This window comes from Fundulus heteroclitus, unplaced genomic scaffold (assembly GCF_011125445.2).
Source record: "Fundulus heteroclitus isolate FHET01 unplaced genomic scaffold, MU-UCD_Fhet_4.1 scaffold_37, whole genome shotgun sequence".
Lineage (NCBI taxonomy): Eukaryota > Metazoa > Chordata > Actinopteri > Cyprinodontiformes > Fundulidae > Fundulus > Fundulus heteroclitus.
The window spans coordinates 4,156,589-4,180,872 of record NW_023396781.1 but is presented as its reverse complement, the minus strand read 5'-3'; the positions used below and the strand labels follow the sequence as shown (position 1 = coordinate 4,180,872).

The window sequence follows — 24,284 nt, the reverse complement described above, 5'->3', positions numbered from 1 at the left end:
GAAGACAGCAGCTTTATTTTGACTCTGTGTCAGTACTATAGGCCTGTTAAGGCCTCTATTTACACAGACTGAGCACAGCTCTGACTGTCAACAGTGAGGAAGGTCATTAAAATGGTTTTATACACATTCAGCTGTAAAAGATGTCAGAGGCACCCCTCCCACCCGCATATAAGCAGCTCTTTGGATGCAGAGTGGAGCCATATGGTTATGAATGCTGCTCTGTGGGAAACTGTCCCTCTGCTGCTCTAAGCAGCCCCTCAGATCCAGTAGACGGACACTGGGCTGGAACTGATGTCTAAGTTCATCCCTGCTCAGCTGGGAAGGAATTGCAGGATCTGATTGGTCATGATGTTCCTACCAGTACCAAGGCTTTGTACCTTGCTTCAAACTGGAAAAACTGGTTATCATTTTAAGGCTCTACAGTTCAGATGAGTATGACCTCACTGTGTGAGATCAGATTCTATATTGTAGTGAAATACGCTACTTCATCATTGTTACCGCTTCTTAGTTCTGTTTTTATATCAAAATATTGAGGTAGTTGGAATTTTGTGCTGTTGGTAAATAAAGCCTCGTAGTTTTGATGAACCTGGCAGTAAATAAAGTGAACACTTCCTCTTTGAGATTTAATCTGTTGATATCGTGAAGAAGTCCACGTCTACATAGAACTTAGGATCGTAATGCCTTGGATGATGGAGAATCTACAGCAGCAAATATGATGATTTGTTTCGAGAATCCTTAGCATGTCAACCCTTCAATACTGATGGAAATGAGGCCGATAAGACTGGCCAGGGGAAAGGGAAGACTTTGATCTGAAAACCTTAAATAGTTTGAACTCAGGACTCACCGTTGAGAAAAAAAAAACAAAAACATCTTCTCGTACCTGTGACAGCTTTGTGTGTTTATCATAAAACAATATCTCTTCTGTTCCTCATATTTTCACCTTAAGCCTTTTTGTGAAATTTCTGAAAAGTTTCCCTTGACTGGATGCCAGAAATTTCACAAGTGGATCTTTCAGGGAAGCAGGAAGCTAAACTGGCAGAAAGAAAAAGGTTTCCAGTAAAAATACACCTAGGAGACCATAACAGTCATACCTTTCAAATGATGAGGTCAGTTATAAATCAGCTGACCTGCACTACTTATCAGTGCCAGTAGGCAGTAAAGAAAGTCCCGCCCTCCCAGTCATTTGTGAAATGAGGAACTGAGAATTGCCTGCATGCATGAGTGTAGTGTTCTGCAGGCTGTTGGGTATTGCTCTGGGTTTAGAGGGTCCTGCAGAGGGTTTTTCCGCTGATTCTGCTGAAGCAGACGCCGACACACATTGCGGGCAGCAGATGGTGGGTGTGGTCCAGCTGAGGTGGAAAGTGAAGTAAAATGAGCGGTTGCAGATGTGCTGATCCAGATTAACTGCTGACCTCACTGTTTGCTGGAGGCCAGTCAGCAACGAACACATGCTTCTGATTCAGCAGGCCTGTGGTTTGGCCTCTGTCAGTCTAACGCTGTGTTTTACAGCACGAGGTGACCTGGGAACAGCTGATGGGGACCTGGTCTTTGTACCTCAGGTTGAACCTTGAGGCCTATACTGAGCTAGATGCTACAGCATTTAGTTACTCGTTTTAAATGGACAGAAACAAATATTTGGCCAGTTCCTCTGTTTAACCTAATAGTGTACATGTCAATTATCTTTTTTTTATGGCTTATGTGTTAGTCAGTATCTTACCTGCATCAGGCAGGTCTTCCTTTTGAACAGCTGAGTTCCTACTCTGTTTCCAACTAGAGATTTGGTTACAGCTACAGAACTTTGTGAAGGTCCTAGTTGGTCCAGTGTCCAAACATTTTGGCAGCATTCCTCTCCACACAGAACCAGTCCTAATTTGCAGGGACCGGCAGGAGATTCTCACTCTGTGATAATAATCAACAGTTAATCCTTCTGGTGCTAAAACAACATCTTAATTTTTACACTTCTAAGTTCTTTCTCTCCTGCACTTATTCTTATGTTGATATTTTGATTGATATAGTTAATTGCTAAATTTAGTCATAGTTTATTGCACAGTATATCAACCTTGTTGTCATTCTGACCTTTGTAGAGCAAGTCTAGCAAGCAGATGTGAGTTGGTTAGTCAGGCCGTCTGCTCAGGAACCGCCTGCAGTCGGCTGGTCGACAGACCCGTGGCTTGGCAGCGGCAGTTTTATTTCAGTGTCACGTTTATAAGTGGGGGTGTTCCCAAAAGGCCACATTTGGTTTTCTTGTAGGCCAGGGGGAAGTGTAGCTGAGGAGCATTGTGCAGCAACAGGTGTGGGAGGGGCAGCTCGTCTGTGGCTCCTACAGCCGGAGCCAATTGCAGTCCCTTCTTTGGCATCTGACTAAAATAGCTCTAATCCATAGGGATGGTATGAGGGGAGCTTTTAGTGCTTTGTAGAACCTGAACTTGTGAAACCCTTAGCTAACCAGGACACGGAAACCAACCCTGACCTCACTGAGCTTCTCTCAGGGAAACTGTGTGATTTGTTCACCCCGCCAGACTAAAGGCTCAGCTGTGTGTTTCCTCTTCAGACAGAGTCCTGGAGAAGGCCATGCTGAAGTGCGTCCTGAAGCCCCTGAAACCGTCCGTCAGTGCCGCTCTGAAGGAGTTCCAGATGCGCAGCGGCAGCTGGCAGGAGCTGAAAGAGAACCTGTCTTTGGCCAAGGCCCGTCGGCCGCAGGAGATGGGCGTGGCTGACGCTCTGCCCCCTGACCCTGTGGCCGTTGAAAAGATCAGGCAAAAGTTCCAGACCATGTGTAAGCTGTACTCCCCAGAGAAGAAAGTCTGCATGCTGCTAAGAGTGTGTAAACTTATTTACACCATCATGGAGGATAATTCAGGTAAAGATGTTTGAGGTTGACACTTTTCTACAGTTAAGACTGTAGAAAAAAGGGTAGATGAGTCTGTGCTCTTGTCTCAGGTCGTTTGTATGGAGCGGATGACTTCCTCCCCATGCTGACCTATGTGTTGGCCCAGTGTGACATGCCTGAGCTGGACAATGAGATCATGTACATGATGGAACTCCTGGACCCTTCGCTGCTGCATGGAGAAGGTGCCTGTCCAACGTCGTCGCTCTTTTAAAAGCAAAGATCATCTGTCCCCAGGTGGCTGATACCACTGTTTCTGTGTGTCTAGGTGGTTACTACCTGACCAGCGCTTACGGAGCCATGTCCCTGATTAAGAACTTCCAGGAGGATCAGGCAGCCAGAGTGCTGAGCTCTGAAACCAGAGACACGCTGCACCAGTGGCACCGGCGCCGCACCACCCAGCGTTCGGCGCCCTCTATTGATGACTTCCAGGTGAGCACCTACACAGCGACCTCCTCTTTGCTTGCTCCGAGAGGTTGTCTTTTACTTTCAGAGATGATGACAGGGACGATCTCTTGTCTGTCTCAGAACTACCTGCGTGTGGCGCTGCAGGAGTTGGACAGCGGCTGCACAGCCAAGACGCTGCAGGTGCAACCCTACACCACGGTGGAGGAGCTGTGCCAGCTGTGCGCCCTAAAGTTTAAGGTCTTGGACCCAGAGAACTACGGCCTGTTCCTGCAGATGGAGGGCAGCATCCAGCAGCTGGCGGCGGACACCCACCCTCAGAAGATCAAAGCTGAGCTTCATAGCCGCCCACAGCCAGTCCCCTTCCATTTTGTCTACCGCCGCATGTCCAAAACCAGCTCACTGTCGCCGGATCTCTCCAACGCCACTCCCGACCTCAGCCGTCTTCTTGCAGCCTCTGATCCACGGGCTGACCTGAACAACCAGAGCACAGACCCGCCAGCTCCCAGCGGCAGCTCCAGCCTCAGCAGCATCTCAGCCTCTGTATGATCACAGAGGAACCCCCCCCCCCTACCCCTCCCCCCCAGCCAACACGCATTAGACCATCATCTCCTGCAAACATGTTTCCATGAGCTGCGTTGGCCGGATGTCGAAACAGTCCATGTGGGCAAAACAGCGTCTCGTGCCAGTCTTCACAAAGCCTGACTTCTCCTTTCAGACGGCACATCTGTCTCAGCCAACATCCCCTCGGTGTCTGACAGACGCGGCTGAAAGAGGAAAAACCAGCAGAGATGCAGTTATTTTTAATTCCTCAGGAGGAAGGCAGGATTTACTCTAACAGTTGCGGGTCAGCTGTTACTCGGTTGTTTAGGTTTTTAAATAGGGAAACTTAGAAAGTAGATTTAGTGACACCTAGTGGTCACTGATGCAGGTAACAGGTTCCGTGTGGGGCCTTGCTGCCAGACAGGAAGCTGTCAGCAGACGTCACGTCATTCCCACAGTTGATCTCCAGGAATGTATCTTTCTGTGCCTCTTAATCAATCAGATTCACTTTGATGAAATGTAAATTATGCTACTTCTGATCATTCTGACATGCTTTGATACATCAGAGACCTTTGAAACTATGAACATGTTTGAATTAGATCTTTTCTCTTGATCTAGGTGAATAGGCTTGTAAGTATGGTAAAATCTTTGTGCTCTGTGATTCAGTCTAACATGAAGTAGCAGGCTTTCACTGTTTATCCTGGTGATATGAGCTGGTGTCATGTCATCCTGTATTTTCTATTCACACTGACATGTGGCAGAGGAACTGCTGTGCGGACTTTTTAGCTGGTCTGAAGTGCCGCGCTGGGTTACGTGCCGCGCAGAGGAGTGTGGGAGGAAACGTACGTGTTGATGGGCAGGAAAACGGGTTGTTTGTCTGCGTCTGTAAGATGAGAAGAAAATGCTTGAAATGCTGGGGTTTCCTTACAGGGGAACTAGACAAGAAGGGTCAGCACAGAGGGAAGTGAAGGGCGATATGGCTGAAGGAAAAGTGAGAGCTGTAGGAGGAAGTTGAGAAGCATTAATATTGGTTGTTAGGAGCTCCTCTGAGGATTTATGTCTGTGCTGGAGTCTTTCACAGATAACCTCTTACCCTGAGTCTTCTTGATTTTACAAGACTCTTTTCCTGCCTGTCATATATATGTATCAGAAACATTTTCTTCTGCCCTTAATAAACCTGGTACCTGGAAGGACATGTCTGCCTGTTGCTGTTTGTACAAACCTCCACTGTCGATTTCAGTTGAGTTTATTTTGATACTGCTGATTCACAATGAAACTTGTCTCAAGGCACTTTACAAAGAAACCATCCAGTTCATACGCAGCCCATTGGTTCCAATCAGGTCAGGTTCATCCATTCCAGCTGATCCTATTAGTCAGACAGTGGAGTCAAGTTGAGTTTGTTACTCAGAGTGGTTAAAAGTTCTCTATCTAGAGAAACCCAGCAGACTGCATTGAGTCCTCTGGATGAGCGTAGAGCCACAGTGAACATTCTCCTGCATTGTCACTGATTTTGCAGCAATCCCTCATGCGGAGCATGCATGTAGCGACAGTGGAAAGGAAAACTCTCCTTTAACAAGAAGAAACCTCTAGCAGAACCTGGCTCAATGTGAATGGCCATTTCCTAAGAAATACCTGGGTGTGGTGAGGGTGGGGGGTGGGGGTGACAAACGACAGAGAAGACACACCAGAGGAACACAGTAGCACTGGAATGATAGAGAAATGACTCATTTTCCATGCATCATCCATGTGTTTGACATGATAGAAAGGTGAGGATGTTGCCCCTCTTGCTGTGTTAGTTTCTGAGGAACAGCAATGATGATGCTGGTCCTATTTGACCCGGGGGATTTTAGTTATACAATAATGTCAGAAACCAAAAGGATCCCCACAAACATTTTTACGAGTCCTTATTCAGTTCACTTTTATAATTATCCCAAAGGGAAATTTGATTTACAGCATACGTCACAGATGCAGAGTCATAAAATCATCAGTCACTCCCGTAGCACAACACAATCCTAGTTTTCAGAGAAATGCATCGATCTTGAACATATACTGTATTATCGCAGCTCAGCAGGGGGTTCAGCCCCGATCTGAGGCTGCTGCTGGACCGCTTCAACCATCGTGAGCTTTCTCTCTAGAAGTTTCTGACCCAAGCTACCGCTTGTGAAGATATTATCAAAGGTTATACTGTGCCCTCTGAGACCATTTGCCACAACCACAGTACTATTTTTATAAGAACTTCCAAAAAGACAGACTTTCTTCTGTTTTAAAATGAGGAATGTTGAGCATGTTGTAAAGTTATACTTTGGTAACCCCTGTGTAAGAGCATATGAAAGACCGATGAAACTTCTGGAAGTAATGAATCAAAAACAAAATGAAGGATTAGTACTTGCTGACATATCAATACTCATCAGCCCCTCCCTCCAAATCACTTCTTTGGTCACATGACTCAGAAAATCATACATTTTTGAAACAACAGAATGCTCACTGCTGTCTGTGTGACTTCCCTTGAAATCTTGCTTCATCCTCATCATAAAAAGTTAGAAATTAAATTCTATTTAAATTCAGTTGTAAATACTTCCCATGGGGAAGTTGTTGTAACTCAGGGGTTTCTGTAATGAGCACTTGTAGAGGTTGCCAGCTGATTATTTAAAAACAAGTCTCATGCATTTGTAGCGTCAGTCATGGTCAGATACAACAAACATTCTTACCTTTCTGGATCTGTTTCCACAACTTGGCCACCAGCTAAACCCTCACCAACATCTGTGATCTACAAAACAAATATCACACAATAAAACCCTCAGTCAGTTAAAATTACAGATTTGAACTCATACAATATCAACTTTTGAATTGTCTTATTACTGAAAAGCACACACACACACACACACACACACACACACACACACACACACACAAGGCTGCTAACAGCTGTTTAATGTGTCAAAACTTGGTTTACCTTCAGTCGAATACACAAATTCAAGCAGCGGAGAGCATTTCTGCTTCTGATGTCGCTAGGGGTCAGCTCTTGTAGAGGGACGATGTGTTGATGTTCTGTCGCCTTACATAGGTCAAACACGTCGGGAAGATCAGGGACATTTTCCCTTAATTCCAGTTTAAGGCCTAAAAATATAACTAAATAAAATAAAATATTCTTGATTTAGTCCCTCTCCGGCCCTGCACACCATGACAACTATTTAGATGGAAATATTCTTATTAATTCCTACAAAAAAACAAAACAAACAAAACCCACCAAATCTTGCGAAAAGTAGCCCAAATTTTAACAATATGCTCAAACCCATTTTTTTTCAAGCACAACATGTTTATAGGAAGCCCAATTGTGCGGAGACCCACCCAATCTGGCTATCTTGTTTGACACCCGCTGGATGTGTCATGTTAAAGAGCGCAGAAAGAGAACTGGCTGCTATTTCTGTGGATTTTAACCAAACGCAGGTATCTATTTTGCCACCAGGGCCCCGGACCCCAACCCCAGGCATATGAAGAATATTACACCGTAACTAAGTAAAAGCAACGATGTTATTGCTGCAAGTTAGCGGCAGAGAATGGCTGAAAAAGTCAATACATGAGTGATATGTGAGTTAGTTATTTGACTGAGAATTAAAGCTGTATTCTCACACTACACTCATTCAACACCCAAGGGAGCATACATGTCTAATTGCAACCTGACAGACATGAAAAGAACGTGGCAGAAAATCAAGATGAAGTGTGAAAATAAAGTTTAATTAGGTAAGGTCCAGTTATAAGTTATTCTTATGTTTAACCTTAATCAAGTAAAGTATTAATTGGCTATAATCAACATTTGCAATTAATGATAGGATGGTGCGCGTTATTGAATAATTCATTTTTGTTTTTTTTGCCAGAATTTGGCTTCACCTATCCTTGATGCTGATTTTGTTGTTGGTGTATAATTTGTGCAAACCTCACTTTATATTAATCATATGGGCTATATTTATATTTCAAGTTGAAGTAAAGGTGGCATTATTTAAGAAATGTACTGCAGCCCTAACGGTGTTGGGGGAAAAATATATGAATGGAAAATTAGAGTGGGAAGTCTACAGAATAAATTATTGCTTTCATTCTGTGTAGTTCTTTTATTAATCTTGTGGGTGTCTGACTATGTAACTCCTTTAAACTCTGCTATAACTGGGTGCAACAGTAACATTCCTGACAGTGCGACATACATTTTCCTCTGAAAGATTTTCTGTCTCCTATGTTAATAAAAAGCTGCCGTTGGCGTAAAAACGAAGAGCAGCTCAAAGAAATCATCCCCATTTGTTAGAAAATCAATGTGCGGGCTGAGAATACCGAGATGAATTAATGACAGTGGCGAAAAAACTGTAACACTTGAACATATATTGATCCAGAAATAATATTTAATCGTGGTCTGATCAGCCTCTCCTGACAGAGGTTTCTGTGGAGTATTTGTTGTTCAGCATACATGCTCCTCCAGAAATGGACACGCCTTTTCTGACACGTCCTTGTGCAGATCTCAGCTAAAAAGAAGGAGAAACTCAGAGTTTGCCAAACAACTCTGCTCAGTAGCAGGGTTGTTTCACCGAGTAATTTGTTGTCATAATTTGACTCAGGGTAAGGGCTTCTGAGCTTTCTGAAACACAAAAGCCCGGGTATGCAGGAATTTACTCCAGAAATTACTCTGAATATCCACTAACCCAGCTTTCGGAAATGGGGCCCAGGGGGCATAGCCAACCATAGAAAGCAAAACAACATAGTTACCAATTCTGTGAGTCCTTTCAGCTGCTCTCTCCAGGGAACACCATGTCATTTTGGGTATTTAACATGTCATAACGTTAAAAAAAAGGAGGGTTAATTTTTCCAAGTCAGATTTTCACTATATTCATACATTTATGAATGTCACACTTCCAAACTAAATATTTGGTTTGCAAACTAAATTTTTTTCCCCCAAACTTTACATTTAATTCCCAAGCAAAATATTGTATTTGCAAACTAAATACTTAGCTTGGACCTAAATAGTTAGCAAGCTAACTATTTAGCTTGCTAACTATTGTGTTTTAGTCTATTTAGTTTGTAAACTAAACACTTAGCAAGCTAAATAATCAGTTTGCACACTAAATATTTAGTTTGCTGACTAAATATTTAATTTAAAAGCTAAATGTGTAGTTAGCAAACTACTTATTTAGCCTCTAAATATTTAGTTTGGAAGTGACATTTAGACATGTATGAATGACATGGTGAAAATAGGATTTTGAAAAATTAACTGCCAGTTTTTCTCTAACGTCATGCTTACTAACCCAAAAATATTGCTGTTAGTTTTTGACTCTATATTACAAATGGCACCCATATTTACAAAACGTACCCTATAATCACAGTAAAAATTTCCTCTACCTGCAGATTGGTTATCTTTTTGTGTTATTCTAATAAACACATCTTTTACAAAAAATGTCTTCTGTCCTGTAGATATCTGTGTTTACCTGATATTTATATTAACGAAATAAAAACAAGTGTGTTATTCAGTTTTTATTAGTTATTCTAAATGAATCATGTAGTTGTAATCTCTTCCCTGATGCAGGTTGGTAAAAAAACAAAATGTGAAATAATTATTTAAACATTTGCTGCTTATGGATCCATTGCAACTTAATAAAAAATGGAAGGAATTAATCGGCAGTGTAACACTCAAGCTTCTCGCCATCTACTATTATCCATAAATTTAAACAAAAAAAATACTAACTAATAGTCCTTTAAATAACAACAAAAAAATACAAGAAAGCGTGAATAGCACATGAAGAAGAAGGACAGGAGGCGGCTTTGTGAGGTCTAGAAAACGGTGGGTCTGGAAGCTAAAGTTACAAAGGTATCAGACAAAACCAATACAATTTCTCATTTAAGAATGTAAGAAGAGAGACCTGATGACCTGAAAAACCTCCATAGATTCTATCTGACTAACTACAGAGAGAGATTTTACTAATGTTTGGGGAAAAAAATACAACTTCTTGGGCTGTGATTGTTTGTCCCTTGGCTATTACCGCCACCCACTGAACAACTTCCACTTCGTCATTAGGCTGATTTGAATAAATGGTCCATGGCCTTTCTAAACAATGGAAACGGGATGGAAATCCTGGGGCTTTCAATGGAAAATAGGGTTCTAATGGCAACATAAAACTGCAGTTTACAGGATAGATAGACCATAAATGATTCAAATACTCATGTAAATGGAAGCTATTGTACTGCACTTGGAAAATCCATTATGTGTATTTGGTCTACATTTCATTAGGTTCTCAACAAATTTCTTCTGAAGAACAGCTAAATTTAGTGGATAATATAAGAAAGTACATTATGCATTTGTACAGAATCAGATTATGGTTTAGTAAAATGTTAACTGTAATCTTAGTCAAGCTTAGTTGCTTAGAGTTCAGTCACAGTTCTGTATCTTTATGTGACCTTCCTGAGAACTAAATCTCAGAAAATCATGCTTCCTACTTGGTGACTGAGAGTCATCCAATGTACTGTGGGTGTATTGTTAATGCAGCACTGCTGCATTAACAATTACAAAATGTTCACTTGATTTATGTAGAATTTTCATATTGATTATGCATCATAGAAACTGAGCAAGATTTGTATTTAATCTGAAGCTTGCAAAATGATGGACCAGAAAGTATCAGAACGTTAAAGGTAATTGGAGTTCAGTCGGTTGACAATCTTGGATGGTCAGTAAAAGGTTTCTGGTTTGTAACAGGTTCAAACTGAGCTACATCATTTGCCTCTTGAACAAAGTGTTGAAATGTTAGAAAAGGTTATGATGGAGTGAGATCTTATTTTATTATAACATCAAAGTCAAGTCTGTCTCATTAAGTTCTTGCCAGTTCCTGTCAACACGTGACTTCATCTTGTGAAGTAAGTCTAAGACATTGACAACGAAGGTGAGTCTTTAAGCCTGACACGTGCTGGAGACTCCAATTTTGAAGTTGAAAAGGAACAGGTTCTTGAGTTGACCTGTTGCTTTGACAAATTCTTCCGTACAATGAGAATAGTACAAGAAGTCATTCCTTCTCAGTGCCACAGGAAGGAAGTGCGGTAGTCATTTATCTTTTTATTTTCCTCCTGCTAAGACCCTCACTTCAGGTTATAGCTTACTGCAGTTGTATTATTTTATAGCTGGAAAATAACTTCTTAGTAGTCCTGTTGTGTAATGACAGAATCTATTCATCAGGCCAGCTGACAACACACTGTTACAGAAGAACTGAGTTTTAAATGTTTTTAAACATCAAATGGCTAAATGTTAGCTGCTTACAAAGCTAATGTTAGCATATGCTTTGTAGCTTCATACTGATGCAAAACTAAAGGGCCATCTCATAATTTTTACAAGTCTGAACTGCATTTCATCATCTCCAGTCTAAAATGTGACCACAACTCATTCACATTTCAACAACACTTAAAGCAGCACAGTGTGATGTTTAGCCACTAGGGGCGCTAGACCTATAATTTCCAGGTTTAGTGCCCCCGAAGGCCACTGGGATGACTGCACTGTTGCAAAATAAAACAGTCCCGTCTGTGTTGTGGAATCTGATAGCAGACAACTTTGAACCAGCAGACTGAGAAGTCTTGTAAAGACAAGGCCATGTTCACCCCTCTAGATTAAATCCTGCATCAGGATTTGTCTGATCAGGTAAGTGTCATGTCTGTTTTGTATTGTTGTTACAACAGTCTGAGCTCAGACTGCTGTAACCTAGAATGGGTCATGTGACCTAGAGAGGCACTCTAAGTCACATGGTCCATTGAGTTACATAGGTGAGTTTTTGAAAAGGGCAGCCCACATGGAGCATCGATACAAGTCAAATGCCATAAATTGACCTGAAAAAATCTGTTAATATATCTCAGATTGAGCTAATAATGGGGTCAAAGTGTACACATTGCTGCTTTAAAACACAGTGTGAGATTTAGGAAGCACAAAGAGAAAGCATTTTTTAGAGTTCTTTTTTTTTTGATTACCTCAGTATTAGACAAGCATTCAGCACTGTAATACAAAGCAGCCAAACCGACACTGGAAAATTTTATACTGTTAAAGATTCTTTAAAACACAGTTTGTGAAACAATTTCCTCGGTTTGTAAAAACACAGAAAATTAGATTTGAAGTTTTCCTAAACATATTGCCAACATCTTGTCTCTTAACTCAAAATGATCTTGTCTTGATGTATAGTTAGACCCTTTGTTGTCTGTTAAAGCTGGGACCTGACAAGGGGGTGTAAGCTCATAGTTATTGCATTACATAAGATTTTAACCCTGTTTTCCACTCAGAGCACAGAATATCTGTACTGAGTCTCTGAAAATAAATAAATACATATGATATACAGATAGAAATATGTGATTGGAATTATTTGTACATTCAGACACGAGTTTTTCCTATGAACTGAAGGAGGACACCACTGATGGGAAAACTAGAAGAACCGGAAACCTTGTTTTGTTGGATTAGCTTTCTGGACTGAAGGAGATCCCAAGGTTTAAGTGGAAGGGAGTCAACATGCTCGGACTCACCGTCAGCTTCTGCCTTGGAGGACTTTGTTGCCCTGCGAGGTTACACAAAATCACACATTACATGCTGTAAAACTAGTAGGAAACTTTTACGCATCACAAAACTACCATATGTGGACAAATCTAGACATTAGGCAGTACAAAATACAAAGAGCTCCAGGATGAAAATAATGGTGAGATAAATTTTGCATGTTTACTCTGGTACTATCTCTTTCCACCTCAGAGGAAGTACCTTGAACCCTACGTTGCCACCTCTGTTGAGTCTGTTAACTCTGAGTCTTTAAGAGGACAAAAGCGTCAGTCCAAAAAACAAACAAACAAAAAAAACAAAACAAGATCCTCTTCTTTTTTTTTTTTAAATGTCAAACACGCTGGTCAGACCACATTGGGCTTTTATATTTTTCATTGTCCACACGCAGAATTCCACCTCCAGACCGAACTTCAGACGACATTGTGCTTGTTTTGTGTTTAAGTGGTATTCTTCTGTATGTTTCCGTGATCTCAAGAGGAGACGTATGTGCATGGCATGAATAAATAATAAATAAATCATCTGGGGGTATATACAGGGGGGTATATACAAATAGGAGAAAAAAACCCTGATAGAAAACCAAAATGTTATAGCTGTGCGTTGCTTTATAAAAAGGTGATGAGTTAATGCCCAGGTTGTCTGTCATTTTACATCTAAAAGCAGAGGAGGAAGACTGTCTCTACACACATCAATATTCACATGAAGGATGAACAAAGTTACTCTGATTGTTCATAATGTGCACATGTGCATAACTGGGCCGGTTTTCTACCACGAGACTTCCACAACCCAAACAACTCCTCTGCTACTCTGGTGCAACAAAGTGCTAGACTATCCCCGTTCGCCTCGTTACATCATTGCTTTGATCAATATTATTCTCCTCAAGGTCTCACAAAACCTGTGAGGAAAAGTTAGCAGCTAAGAAACATCACACCTACACACAGGAGCTTCAAAAGAAAACATGTTCATATGAGAAGCATGCAGTAATAGAAAGGTGTGTGTGCTGAACACAGTGAGGGCTTTTTATTAACCCGTCATCTTCCTCTTCTCCTGGAGAGGGTCCCACACTCTGGTCTGATTGAAAGTAAACATGAGAGCAGGAATATGAGCACCCGAAAAAAGAGCAGAGTGGGACCTCTTCAAAAAAGATTTAGAGGTGAGTCTGATTTGAGTTAGACTACCTGTAATTGTAACTTTTGTGTGTGTGTGTGTGTGTGTGTGTGTGTCTGTGTGTTTGTTTGTGGCAATGCTGGTGCATCTCAGTCATCCCGACACGTCGGCAGGTTGACAAAAGTGAAGATGTTGTACTCGATGAGGCATGAGAAGCACAGGAAGATGGAGTAAAGGAAGAGACACGTGAATCCCAGACGTTTGTCCAGCGTCCAGTGGTTAAGGTGGACTCCCAGGACCTGGACACGCAGCAAGCAGAGGGAAATGAGCTCATGAGCACAGACAATGGAAATAAGAAGAGGCAGGAGTCTGTGTAAGGCATATACTCACTGTGAGGAACACAGATGCCAACAGGAGTCCCACAGAGAAGATGAGCCCTTTGCTGTTCAGCTTAATCTGTGGAATGAAGAGATAAGGCCCATTAATACAGCTGTTCACACACAAACCCACTCTGGAGATGTCTGAACTCTGAGATCTCAGGTCACCACTGCACTAATTATATTTTCAGTATTTTCACTACCCAGGGTTTGCGAGCATTAAAAAAAACAACAAACTCTTTCATTCACCGTGTTTTATTCACAGATAAAAGACAACAAATTCCAGCCTGCTTATGGCATTTATACAATAATGATGAGAATCCAGAGACGGCAACTAATACCACCACTGACCATCAGTGAATAAGACACCCCAGTCCATAAACTTGAAATATATTTTTCTGAAGGCTTTTCTTTTTTTAAATGTCATTACTGCATCAAATATTAGACTGCTGAAAAGGGTACACATCCTCCATGTATGCAAACAGGAAAATAAAAATTAACCTCGATGCAAACTGGATAAACAGAGTTCTAATTGATTGTGTACTTTTCCCTTATTTGCAGTATTTTGTGCTCGGCAGAGAGAAACTATAATGTTTGAGAAGACATATTGAACAAGAAGCATGATACAGCTTCTACACAGATCCATTTTAGCTTTAGTCAATGATCCTCAGGTGATGTGGACCAATTCATAGAAAAGCAGTAACCCAAAATGTTTATGAGCAAACCGTCTTTTTTTTTTTGTTATGGTATTTTTATACACACTGGTGAATATATAAGAAACTCTATCATTAAGAGGTTTAAGGTTGAACCTACAGCAGAGCCGTAGTTAATGGCCAATGTCTTCAGGGCCCAGGGGAGGCCAAGCCCCACCAGGATGTCAAACACATTACTGCCAATGGAGTTGGACACAGCCATGTCCCCCATACCTGCACAGAGCAACAGGAAACAGACAGCATGAGGAGGAGCAGACACAAAGAGGGATATAGAGGACATAGAGGACATGAGAGTTGTGTGGGTGGGCACATAAGATAAGATAAGATAGTCTTTATTGATCTCACAATGGAGAAATTCACTCGTCACATCGGCTCATACAAGAAGGTGCAGAGTAGGGAAGGTGCATTCAGTTATATACAGTGAATCTTCATATATACAATGGATCAAAAAGAATACCAAAAAATACAAAAAAGGAAATAGGAATGGGCATATACTGTCTCATTTACATTCTACATTCTTCACATGTGAGAAAGGTGGAGCTCACTGTGTTGCTGATGTCCAAAAGTAGTCTCATCACAAAGTCTTTACTTTAAAAAAAAAATCCCTTTTTTAGGCAAGGATAACCCCCATGTTCTGCTGTGTCATCAGCTTTTTGTTCCTGTCCTGACATAACACACTCTCCCACATCTAAACTTGAGTACACAAACACACACACACGCTTCAATATTTAATGGCGTGAGTGAGGATAAACACAGATGAAAGCAGAGCGGCTAGGACCCCTGTTGGTTCTTTTCTCTCAATCTTTAATTAGCATCATCGACCGAGATGACAGAACCTCCATGGTCTCTGTCACCACATGTGTCATCTGCTCTCCTCCAAACCTGTTTGATATCGCATTCACATAGACTCTGGTGTTTGGCTGTCATTGGTCCGTGCTGGGTGTGAACAAATAAAGGAAAAAATGTCTCTATTTACACTCAGACACTTGATGAAGGGAGGCCATCTTTTCACTTTCTGTTGGGATTTGTTTTATGTGGCACAAAAACATCTGGACACAGCTTGAAATCTTCTAATCAGGCAAGAAACAAAAAAAAATCTGAATCAGATTCAGAATCAGCTTTATTTGCCAGGTATTTGCACACACACGAGGAGTTTGATTCTCAATTGTACAATACTCATGATGTGCTTACTTATATGTTAATGCAATAATATAATAAAAATCCAACAAAGTCTGCAGTACAGAAAACACATATATGTTGTTATTGTCACGTACATGTTGGAGGTGCAAGTGATGTTTTGGTGCACATACACATCCAAACATACATGTAAAATAAAGAGTAAAAATGAACAACATTTTGTTATTGTTGTTGTCAGTGTCAGCTGTCCATCAGGTTGACAGCAACTGTTCCTGCGTCTATTGGTTTTGTCGTACAGAGCTCTGTAGCGGGGGAAATGGATCTGCAGCTATGTTTCCTGCCCATTTTCCAACTTGTTCTGTAAAATGTAAAGGTCCTGAATGGAGGGCAGGTATGCATTAATTATCTTTTCACAGATCGTAGACGCATGTAGAGCAGGGGTCTTCAATTCCGGTCCTCAAGATCCAGTGTCCTGCAGATTTTAGATGTGCCCCTGGTCCCAAATAGATGAATTAGCTCCAAAGTATGCAGCCAAGTTCTCCAGAGTCCTGCTAATGACCTGATTGTTTGACTCAGGTGTGTTGAAGCAGAAACATGTATAAAAGTTGCAGGACACCAGACCTTGAGGACTGGAATTAAAGATTAACAATACCCACAAGATTCTACACAATCTCCAAAATGTTTCTCCCTTCCCCTTCTGCAGACCTTTCAATGATCCATAGGGTCAAAAATAAAAATCTGATCATTTTATTTTATTTCTGTGCACAATAAATATCAGTGCCCATATTCACAAAGATTCTCAGAGAGTTCCTATCTTAGCCAAAAAATTCCTACCTAGGAGTTTCAGCTGAGAGCGACTCTGACTAATCTGATCTTAGTGAGGAGGTGTGGTTGACCCTGTTGGTAGACGTGACGCTGTCTTTATGCCTTACAAAGAGAAATAAAAAAAAACAACGCAAAAAAACACAAATGCGCTCCTAGTGATCAAAGAAGAGAAATTAACTGATTAGACTGAATTTAATAAATGTGTCATGATGATGAAATTTAGCAAAACTAAATAATTGTCACATAGCATCAAAATGTTTGAGCACACCTTATTTACATCCTCATCATTATTTTGATTTTCACTCACCAGGCCTTTTACTACTTTATCTATTTGATATTAATGTGCACTCAAATGACAGTATTTTACTAGGATTGCCTGCTTGTATGAAGCAATTGTGTTTGGCAAAACGACCGACATGAAATGGAGAAAAAAAAGGTAAAAAAAAAAAACCTGAATAGCAGCGCTGCCCAGCTCGCAGCTCTCGGAGGACAATAGATGAGTGTTGAAAGGTAAATTGGTCCTTGGATCACGGCGCAAATAGGTGGACTTTGAAGCGTATTGCTGCATATCAGTGCATCTTTTTATTTATCATCTTACTCACCTCTTTTATGTACATTCTTTGTAGATTTCTCCACTTTTTATTCATGATTATCCAACATTTTTCCTATTTTTTATTTATCATCAATAAAATTATGTTACTAAAGCCACGCATTTAACCCGTGGGGGCGCTGAAAGTAATTAATTTCCCCCAATGGGAATGATAAAGTTTATCTTATCTAAATACTAATAATTGTATTTTTCTAACTATAAGTTACACTTTTTTTCATAGTTTGGCCGATCCTGTGACTTGTATTTGGGTTCGACTTATATGTCACATTTAAATGGTAATTCATCTCGACCAGCATGAACCGAGGAGTAAACATTACTGTCTACAGCCACAAGAGGGCTCGCTAAGCTTGTGGAAACTATCCTCCTCCTGTACCATTTAAAAAAAGGATGACCAGATGTCCCTGATTTCCGGGGACTGTTCCCGGTAACGGGTCGTTACGCTGAAATGCGCTAGATAAAACCTTGTTGGTTGGAGCTGCTAATTTACCCGATTCATCCTACCAGGTGTGTTCCATGTTTTTCAGCCAGTTGTGGATGCAGTTGTGTAATTAAATAAATTGGTTTACCAGATTAAATGTCAGTTTTTAGTCTTGAATTGTGTGAAATAAATGTCTAAATAAATGCATATAGTCCGGTGCAACTTATGTTTTTTCCCTCTTTATGATGCATTTTTTGACTGGTGTGACTTATATTCCAGGACGATTTATAGTCTGAAAAATACCGTAACTGTTTGCTTGTTAAAGAAGTTTATGTGCTCATTTCCTCCACTGTTTAGGTGGTAGATTATTCAATCAGCTCTCTCTGTTTCCACCATCTTAAGACACTCTTAGGCTCCCTAAAAGTCCTCCTCACTGCACTTAACATTTTTCCCTTTAGGAGCTCTCTTAACTAGGGTGCTTTGTGAATAACTTTTATCTTACCAAGGTAAAATTCTAAGAAAAAGATTTTTCATAAAATGATGTCACTAGAGCTACTTTTAGTTTCAGGACTCTTTGTGAATTTTGGCACTCATTAATGCTCCTGTTATTGTTCTTCCTGTCATGATTTGGGTTTTGTCTTGGTTCAGGTTATCCGTTTAATTAGTTAAGTTTCTGCTTTTGGGTTCTTTCTTGTTTTGGCTTTGTTTTAGACGTGTTGTTCTGTTTAGATTAACTGTTATTTACCTGTCACATTATCAGCTCGGTTTGTTCTCCCCTCAGCAATCAGTCAGCTCCCTTGTCCTGATTAGTTCCACCTGCTCACTTGTAATTAGTCTTCACTCCTGTTCACCTACTCACTCCCCTATATAGTCCTGCCACAAACCTCTGCAATTTGCCAGATCAATTCAAACCACTTGGTGAGTCTCATCCAGCGTTGTATTACTGATAGCCCTGTTGATACCGACCCGATTGCCTTTTTGACTCTGAGCCAGCCTGATCCCTAAACCTGATCTTCTTGCCCGGTATGATTGTTTACCTGTTTTTCTGACCTGGACCTGCCTTGTGATATTCTGAGTTTGCCTTTTCCTTGTCTGTACTTCTGCCTATTTTGGACTGCCTTTAGTGTACCGGATTTTGGACTGCCCTTCTGATCATTTAGTCTGCCTGTCCCTGTTTTATTATTAAATCCCGTTTTTTGCTTAAAACTTCTCTTGTCTGGCTGAATACTGGGTCCATCTGTCTCTGGTTCGTGACACTTCCAGCTCATACCAAAAAGAACCTCAAAGCCATGATAATCATATTAACATGTTAGCATCACAGAGTTAATGCAGATTTGTCAGCTCAACATCTACATTAAACATCCTCTCTAACCCACTCATCGTCGGGCTAATAGAGCCATCTGTTCTGAAATGAGCTAAAATCGGAAAAAAGGAAATCAATCACTGGAGCCAACTATTTTAGGCATGACATATCTGAAGGGCAAATTTAAGTGACAGCAGCGAATCAGCATATAAAACAGCATCTATGAGGGCTTGAGTTACCTTGCCTTGCCACTATCAGACTGGCCATGCAGTCAGGAACACTGGTGCCGGCTGCCAGGAAGGTGATGCCCATGATCACATCAGGAATCCCGAGTGTAAAGCCAATCACAGTTACCTGATACACAGAGACATAAGATTGGTGCTCATACTTTGGAAGTCATGTAGGAGCTCCAAGTGCAAGTAATGTTTAAACCGGACAGTAATATTTAGTCATCTGTGCATTAAGCAGGTTGGTTTTGGCGATTTGATACTCTACTTTGCCAGAAACACAACTCACCATCCAGACCATTATGTAAGAGAAGGAGGCGATCCAAAGAGTAGAGAAAAAAAAAGATAGCATAAATAAATTCTCCCAGCGAGGTTTGGAACAGTTGGGGATGGTGAAGAACAGCACGAGGCACAGGGGCCAGGCCAGCAGCCACTTCAGTTTGTTGAACACACCAGCTGCAGACACATCATGGCTCACATATCAGAAGGACTCAATGCATAGAACAGTGCACAGTAATTAGTCAGGGAGAACTTGGGGAGGGGGGGTGATAACAGACAACATTACTATCCATAACACCAAGTGTGTTGCAACACACCTTTCTTTTTGGACAGTGGTTGGGACAACAGTGTTGAAGAATCTCTTCAAGAACTCACCCGGGCACTGGAAGGGTACAAAGGGTCCCTCTCCCTCATCTTCCTCTTCTTCTTCATCGTTCTCATTGTTTTCGTTGTCCTCGTTCTCAGCCTCGTTGCCTGCCTCCCGATCATCACGGCGAATGCTGAGGCGCCTCGCAGCCCTGGAAAGCCCATTCTCAATGCTCCGCCTACCCCCTGCTTTGATGGGAATATCTGATTCGCCGTTGGTCAGAGTCTGGGTGTTGATCAGTCGCTGTCTCTGTACAGCGCAGAGCAAGGACAGGGTTAGTTCTGACAGAGATGGATCCAGCTTCCAAAGACTATTCCACCATACCTTTTTGTTTAGTAGGTGCTTTAAAAAGTAATGACACCCTATGAAATATTGTCCCATTCCAAACACAACTCTGTATACACCCTATCTCTGTATGCCTTTAAGATTGTATGTGACAAGAGTACTGCACATTTATTAAATGGAAGAAAATAAATTATGTTAATACAACCAAAAAGTGGCTTGTAGTTTTTGTATGACTCTACCCCAGGGGTGTCAAACATACGGCCCGCGGGCCGGATCCGGCCCGCCGAACAATTTAGTCCGGCCCTGTGGCTAAATGCATTATCATTATAAAAAAAAATATATATATTTTTTTTTTTTTTTTTCCAGTGTCCTGTCTGGCAATGTGGCAATAAGATGCCACAAAGAGCTCATCAGATTTGTCTTTCACAAGTGGACAAGATAAAAGGAAGAGAATGATAAAACAATTATTGAAAAAAACATGTACTTCGTTTAATTGAAAATATGCAGTTCCTATATTGTCCACGAGGGGCGCTGTGTTTTAATTAGCAGATTAAGCTTCAGGTGTGGAAAAATTCAAATCATTTCTTAATTTTTATCTGTTTGATGTATTTTGTCATGCAGGACAGTGTTTTTAAGTTCCAAAAAATGTGAATAAATGTTTTTCAACATTGTATAATCACTGTGATCAGTTCTTATGCATAATGCAAAAGTAAATGTTTAACTGAGTAAAAGTATTGTTGAAATTGCACATATTTTTCTTAAAAACGCTGAGGTTATTCATAATATATTGTGTAAAAGTGAAATTAACTTAATATAAAAATCAACAAGTCCACATTTATTAGTTCTATTTAATCTTGCAATGAGTTAACTCATGTGGCCCTCTTGAGATCAGATTAAGCTGTATGCGGCCCCTCAACCAAAATGAGTTTGACACCCCTGCTCTACCCTATGGAAACATGTTGTGGTATGTCTCTACAGGCTTAGCTAATGTATGGACAAAAACTTCTGGTGATTCAAATCAGATTCAGCTATTTACAAGAATATACACTATGTCCGAATTCAGGGGCTGCATCCTTCGTAGGACCCGGTCTACGAGGGTCAGGTCCTACATCGACCATGAAAAAGCAAAGACCGGAAGAATCTGGCTGTGAATTTGGATGGTCTAGCCCTCACCTGTTGTCCCTGCCCTTACCTCAGTGTAAAGTCTGGTGCCTAGCAACCGAGACAGCATTAAAGGTGCATAGCCACGTTTTTGACTTTTTTTAATTTAAATGTCAGTAGCTCACTCTGGTTGCATTCAAAGTTTTTATGAAAGATTATCATGTCCTGTTGGCGTATTAGTTATCAGTTTGACATTTGCACATTGTTTTTGCTTACTTGTTAGTAAATATATGTTTATTTTTAATAACAGTGGAAGTACAACTCTGTGCATGTGCAGCAGGGGATAAAATAAGGAAACGGCTATTAGCATCTGCCAGTGAAACAATAAAGAATGGTCCAATATCCAGTGAAAAAAAGTGCAAAAAAATATTGTTCCAAGAGGAAAAAGACTGGAATGTTGCTGGGAATACAGCATGAACGTTGGTGGATTTTTGGGTAAACTAAATAGAGCAGTGTGACATGTCATTATTTATAAAACGGCATTTTTCTGAGCTGCGGCTAAAAAGGCAAAAATTTTGAGTATACCCACTTCTCCAGGGACCACTACACCACTGCTGGAAATACAGTATGAACGTTGGTGTTTACTGAAGCGGACGCTAAACCTGCTGAGGCTCAGATGTGACCGCAGAGTGTATTGATGTGAGTAAATGTTCTGATATAAGACTCTTAAAGCTGTAGATCGTTGGTCTTCAATCACGCCAAGCTGCCGTTTTACTGCGAGGCAGCACAGAGGGTCAGATTCAGTCCGGCATTATTTAATACTGCTTTATTAATTAAGCAAACCCACATTATGATAGTTCTGTGATACCGCTGGTAGATGACGCTGCATCTGACGCTATATCTGGTGATCACGCCCGGTGCTGGGGCTATTTTTTTTTCCACAAAAAGGACCATCAAAACATTATCAGTATGGAGGTTTGGTGTATATAACTTTATTTTATCAGGATCAAATGGTTTTTGGTCTTTTTTATAAGCATATAATGTAGCTATATACCTTTAAGCACAGCTATCAAGCCAAACAAACAGAGCCCAGAGGCTGATCTCGCCATCTCCACTAAATACCTATATGGTTTTATTTTCCTTTACATATCCTGATGTTTTGTTTAAAATGTTCCTGTTTTGTTGTTTCAGTTTACTCTCATTCATATATCAGCTATTTGTAGTTAAAATAAATTTACATGTTCATAGATATAAAAATATACCACCAAATAAAATTAATCACAAATATTTGTTTATTAGTAATATGTTTAACAATTTAAACCCTGACCCTAATTTCTGAACAAAGCTAATATTACTTTATTTGTAGAGAAAAATAATAAACATTGACATTAGATTTCATCTGACTGAAATACTCCAGCTTTTAACTGATTGCAGAAAGCCAGCGTGAGTTTGAAAGCAACGTCCCGGGCGGGAGACGGACACTCTGTCTCGGCATGGTGAGTCTCAACTGCCCGGCCAAACAGCTGCAAGTGTATTCATTGAACTACTGACTGCAGCTACAGACCAAACAGCAGGGAGTGCCAGGCCCCACTGGCCCCAAATGCAGAGATGCCACAGAGATAAAGAACAAGATAGATTTTTTTTTAAATAATACCTTATATCGCAATCATTTAAATCATATTTAAACTCTGTTTATTGAATTCTTCCAGTTCTTATGTATTGCTACTGCTCAAAGTTTTAAACTGCACACATCTTATTTAAAAGTGTATGGGTCATCAACAGGTTTTCTGCAGGACACGATGTCATACTTCTGTGGGGATGCCAACTGCATATGAATCAGGTGTGCAGGAGTGGTACCAAACAATCTAAAACATCCCAGATTGAGGTTCCAGGGAACCAGGGTTAGGGGCTAGTGCTTCTAATTAAAAATGTGAGGGGATAATTCAGTGGCCACATATCAAATTGCATATTTTACAATAAAATATTTGTATGAGAAGTACAACTTTGCCCCCTGGATACAGAAGCATGAAAACAGCGACCTCCCCAGAACAGGTGAAAGGTCTACAGAAACAATGTCTCTGGCATCTGCTACATTTTACTCAAGCTGGCAGGCTTTAATAAGACCTCACCTCTGTGATGAGCATCCGTGAGGCCATGGTGAGGCGTGTTCTTGGAGAAAAGTGGCTGGTGATCATGATCCTCATGCCAGCCTCAGAAAAGGTCAGCTGATGGGGGTATGCTGAGAGGAGCTCATCCACCATCAGCACAGATGGCTTTCTGTGGTGATTTGCTGTTAAGAGCACACACAAAGCAGCAGCACTATGACCAACAGAAAACGTGTCTGCATCATTCACCTGTCTGTGCTAAAACTCACAGACATGCAAAAAGATTAAACAAACAGAATGTAATCTTTCACCCCACGTCACAACCACATCCAGATCCTGATTGGTTGTTGCGGTGCTATAAGATGCAAAAGTTCAGCTTTAATCGGCAAAATTATTCATTTTGCATCATTAGAATTGCCTCTATAGCCTCGCGTAACATCACATCGCTTCTGTGTTGTGCCTGTGCACAGGGATATCATGTAAGTCTGTCACTCAGCCTGCTATATTTGCATTGAATGTGAACGCACCTTAAAAGATCTTGAGCTAAGTTTGCATTTTACTTATTCTGTTAGTTCATGTATCCTACCAATACCTCCATCTGTCCATCCATTTTCTAACACGTCTATCCCTTGTGGGGTCGCGAGGGGTTCTACCAATACCTGTTTTATGTTATTGAAGATACCCAACATTCTGTTATGAAACCTTCAAGCATAAAAAACAGTACTGACTTATTTCAAATTGAATCTATCGGGCACTTTCAAACCAGTATGTTGTCACTAAGACAAAGTTTGTCCCCACTTCATTACCTGGATCTCTCATAGCTCTAAAGGTAATACCACTTGAGGGATTATCAAAGAGGTCTTATCTCCAAATGTAGAATGTGGCAATAAAATGATTCGTTAGAAAATCCTTAATTTTTTTGCTCTTGGTAAATGTTTCCTATTTTTCTATTTTAATTATTTTTTGGACTGGAATTGTGTTTAGTAATGATGAGCAGTCAGCCTTTCAAGATGAATTCAACAGGGAATTTTCCAACTAATGTGAGTG

At 40.7% G+C, this 24,284-nt stretch overlaps 2 protein-coding genes across 2 annotated transcripts in view; one reads left to right on the top strand and one right to left on the bottom strand.

Annotated features, from left to right (window-relative positions):
• The window catches only part of LOC105919389 (ras and Rab interactor 2), a 52,062-nt gene extending 47,037 nt beyond the window's left edge, over window positions 1-5,025 (top strand). The window contains exons 9-12 of the mRNA XM_036130658.1: window positions 2,552-2,860; window positions 2,941-3,072; window positions 3,156-3,319; window positions 3,416-5,025. Coding sequence (XP_035986551.1) covers window positions 2,552-2,860; window positions 2,941-3,072; window positions 3,156-3,319; window positions 3,416-3,841 — 1,031 coding nt within the window. The 3' untranslated portion in view covers window positions 3,842-5,025. The remainder of the gene's footprint in view (window positions 1-2,551; window positions 2,861-2,940; window positions 3,073-3,155; window positions 3,320-3,415) is intronic.
• Window positions 5,026-12,700: 7,675 nt separating this feature from the next.
• Window positions 12,701-24,284, bottom strand: part of slc24a3 (solute carrier family 24 member 3) — a 107,756-nt gene continuing 96,172 nt past the window's right edge. The window contains exons 11-17 of the mRNA XM_012854703.3: window positions 23,262-23,422; window positions 19,755-19,995; window positions 19,390-19,556; window positions 19,113-19,227; window positions 14,681-14,793; window positions 13,881-13,946; window positions 12,701-13,789 (exon numbers count right to left, since the gene is read on the bottom strand). Coding sequence (XP_012710157.2) covers window positions 13,640-13,789; window positions 13,881-13,946; window positions 14,681-14,793; window positions 19,113-19,227; window positions 19,390-19,556; window positions 19,755-19,995; window positions 23,262-23,422 — 1,013 coding nt within the window. The 3' untranslated portion in view covers window positions 12,701-13,639. The remainder of the gene's footprint in view (window positions 13,790-13,880; window positions 13,947-14,680; window positions 14,794-19,112; window positions 19,228-19,389; window positions 19,557-19,754; window positions 19,996-23,261; window positions 23,423-24,284) is intronic.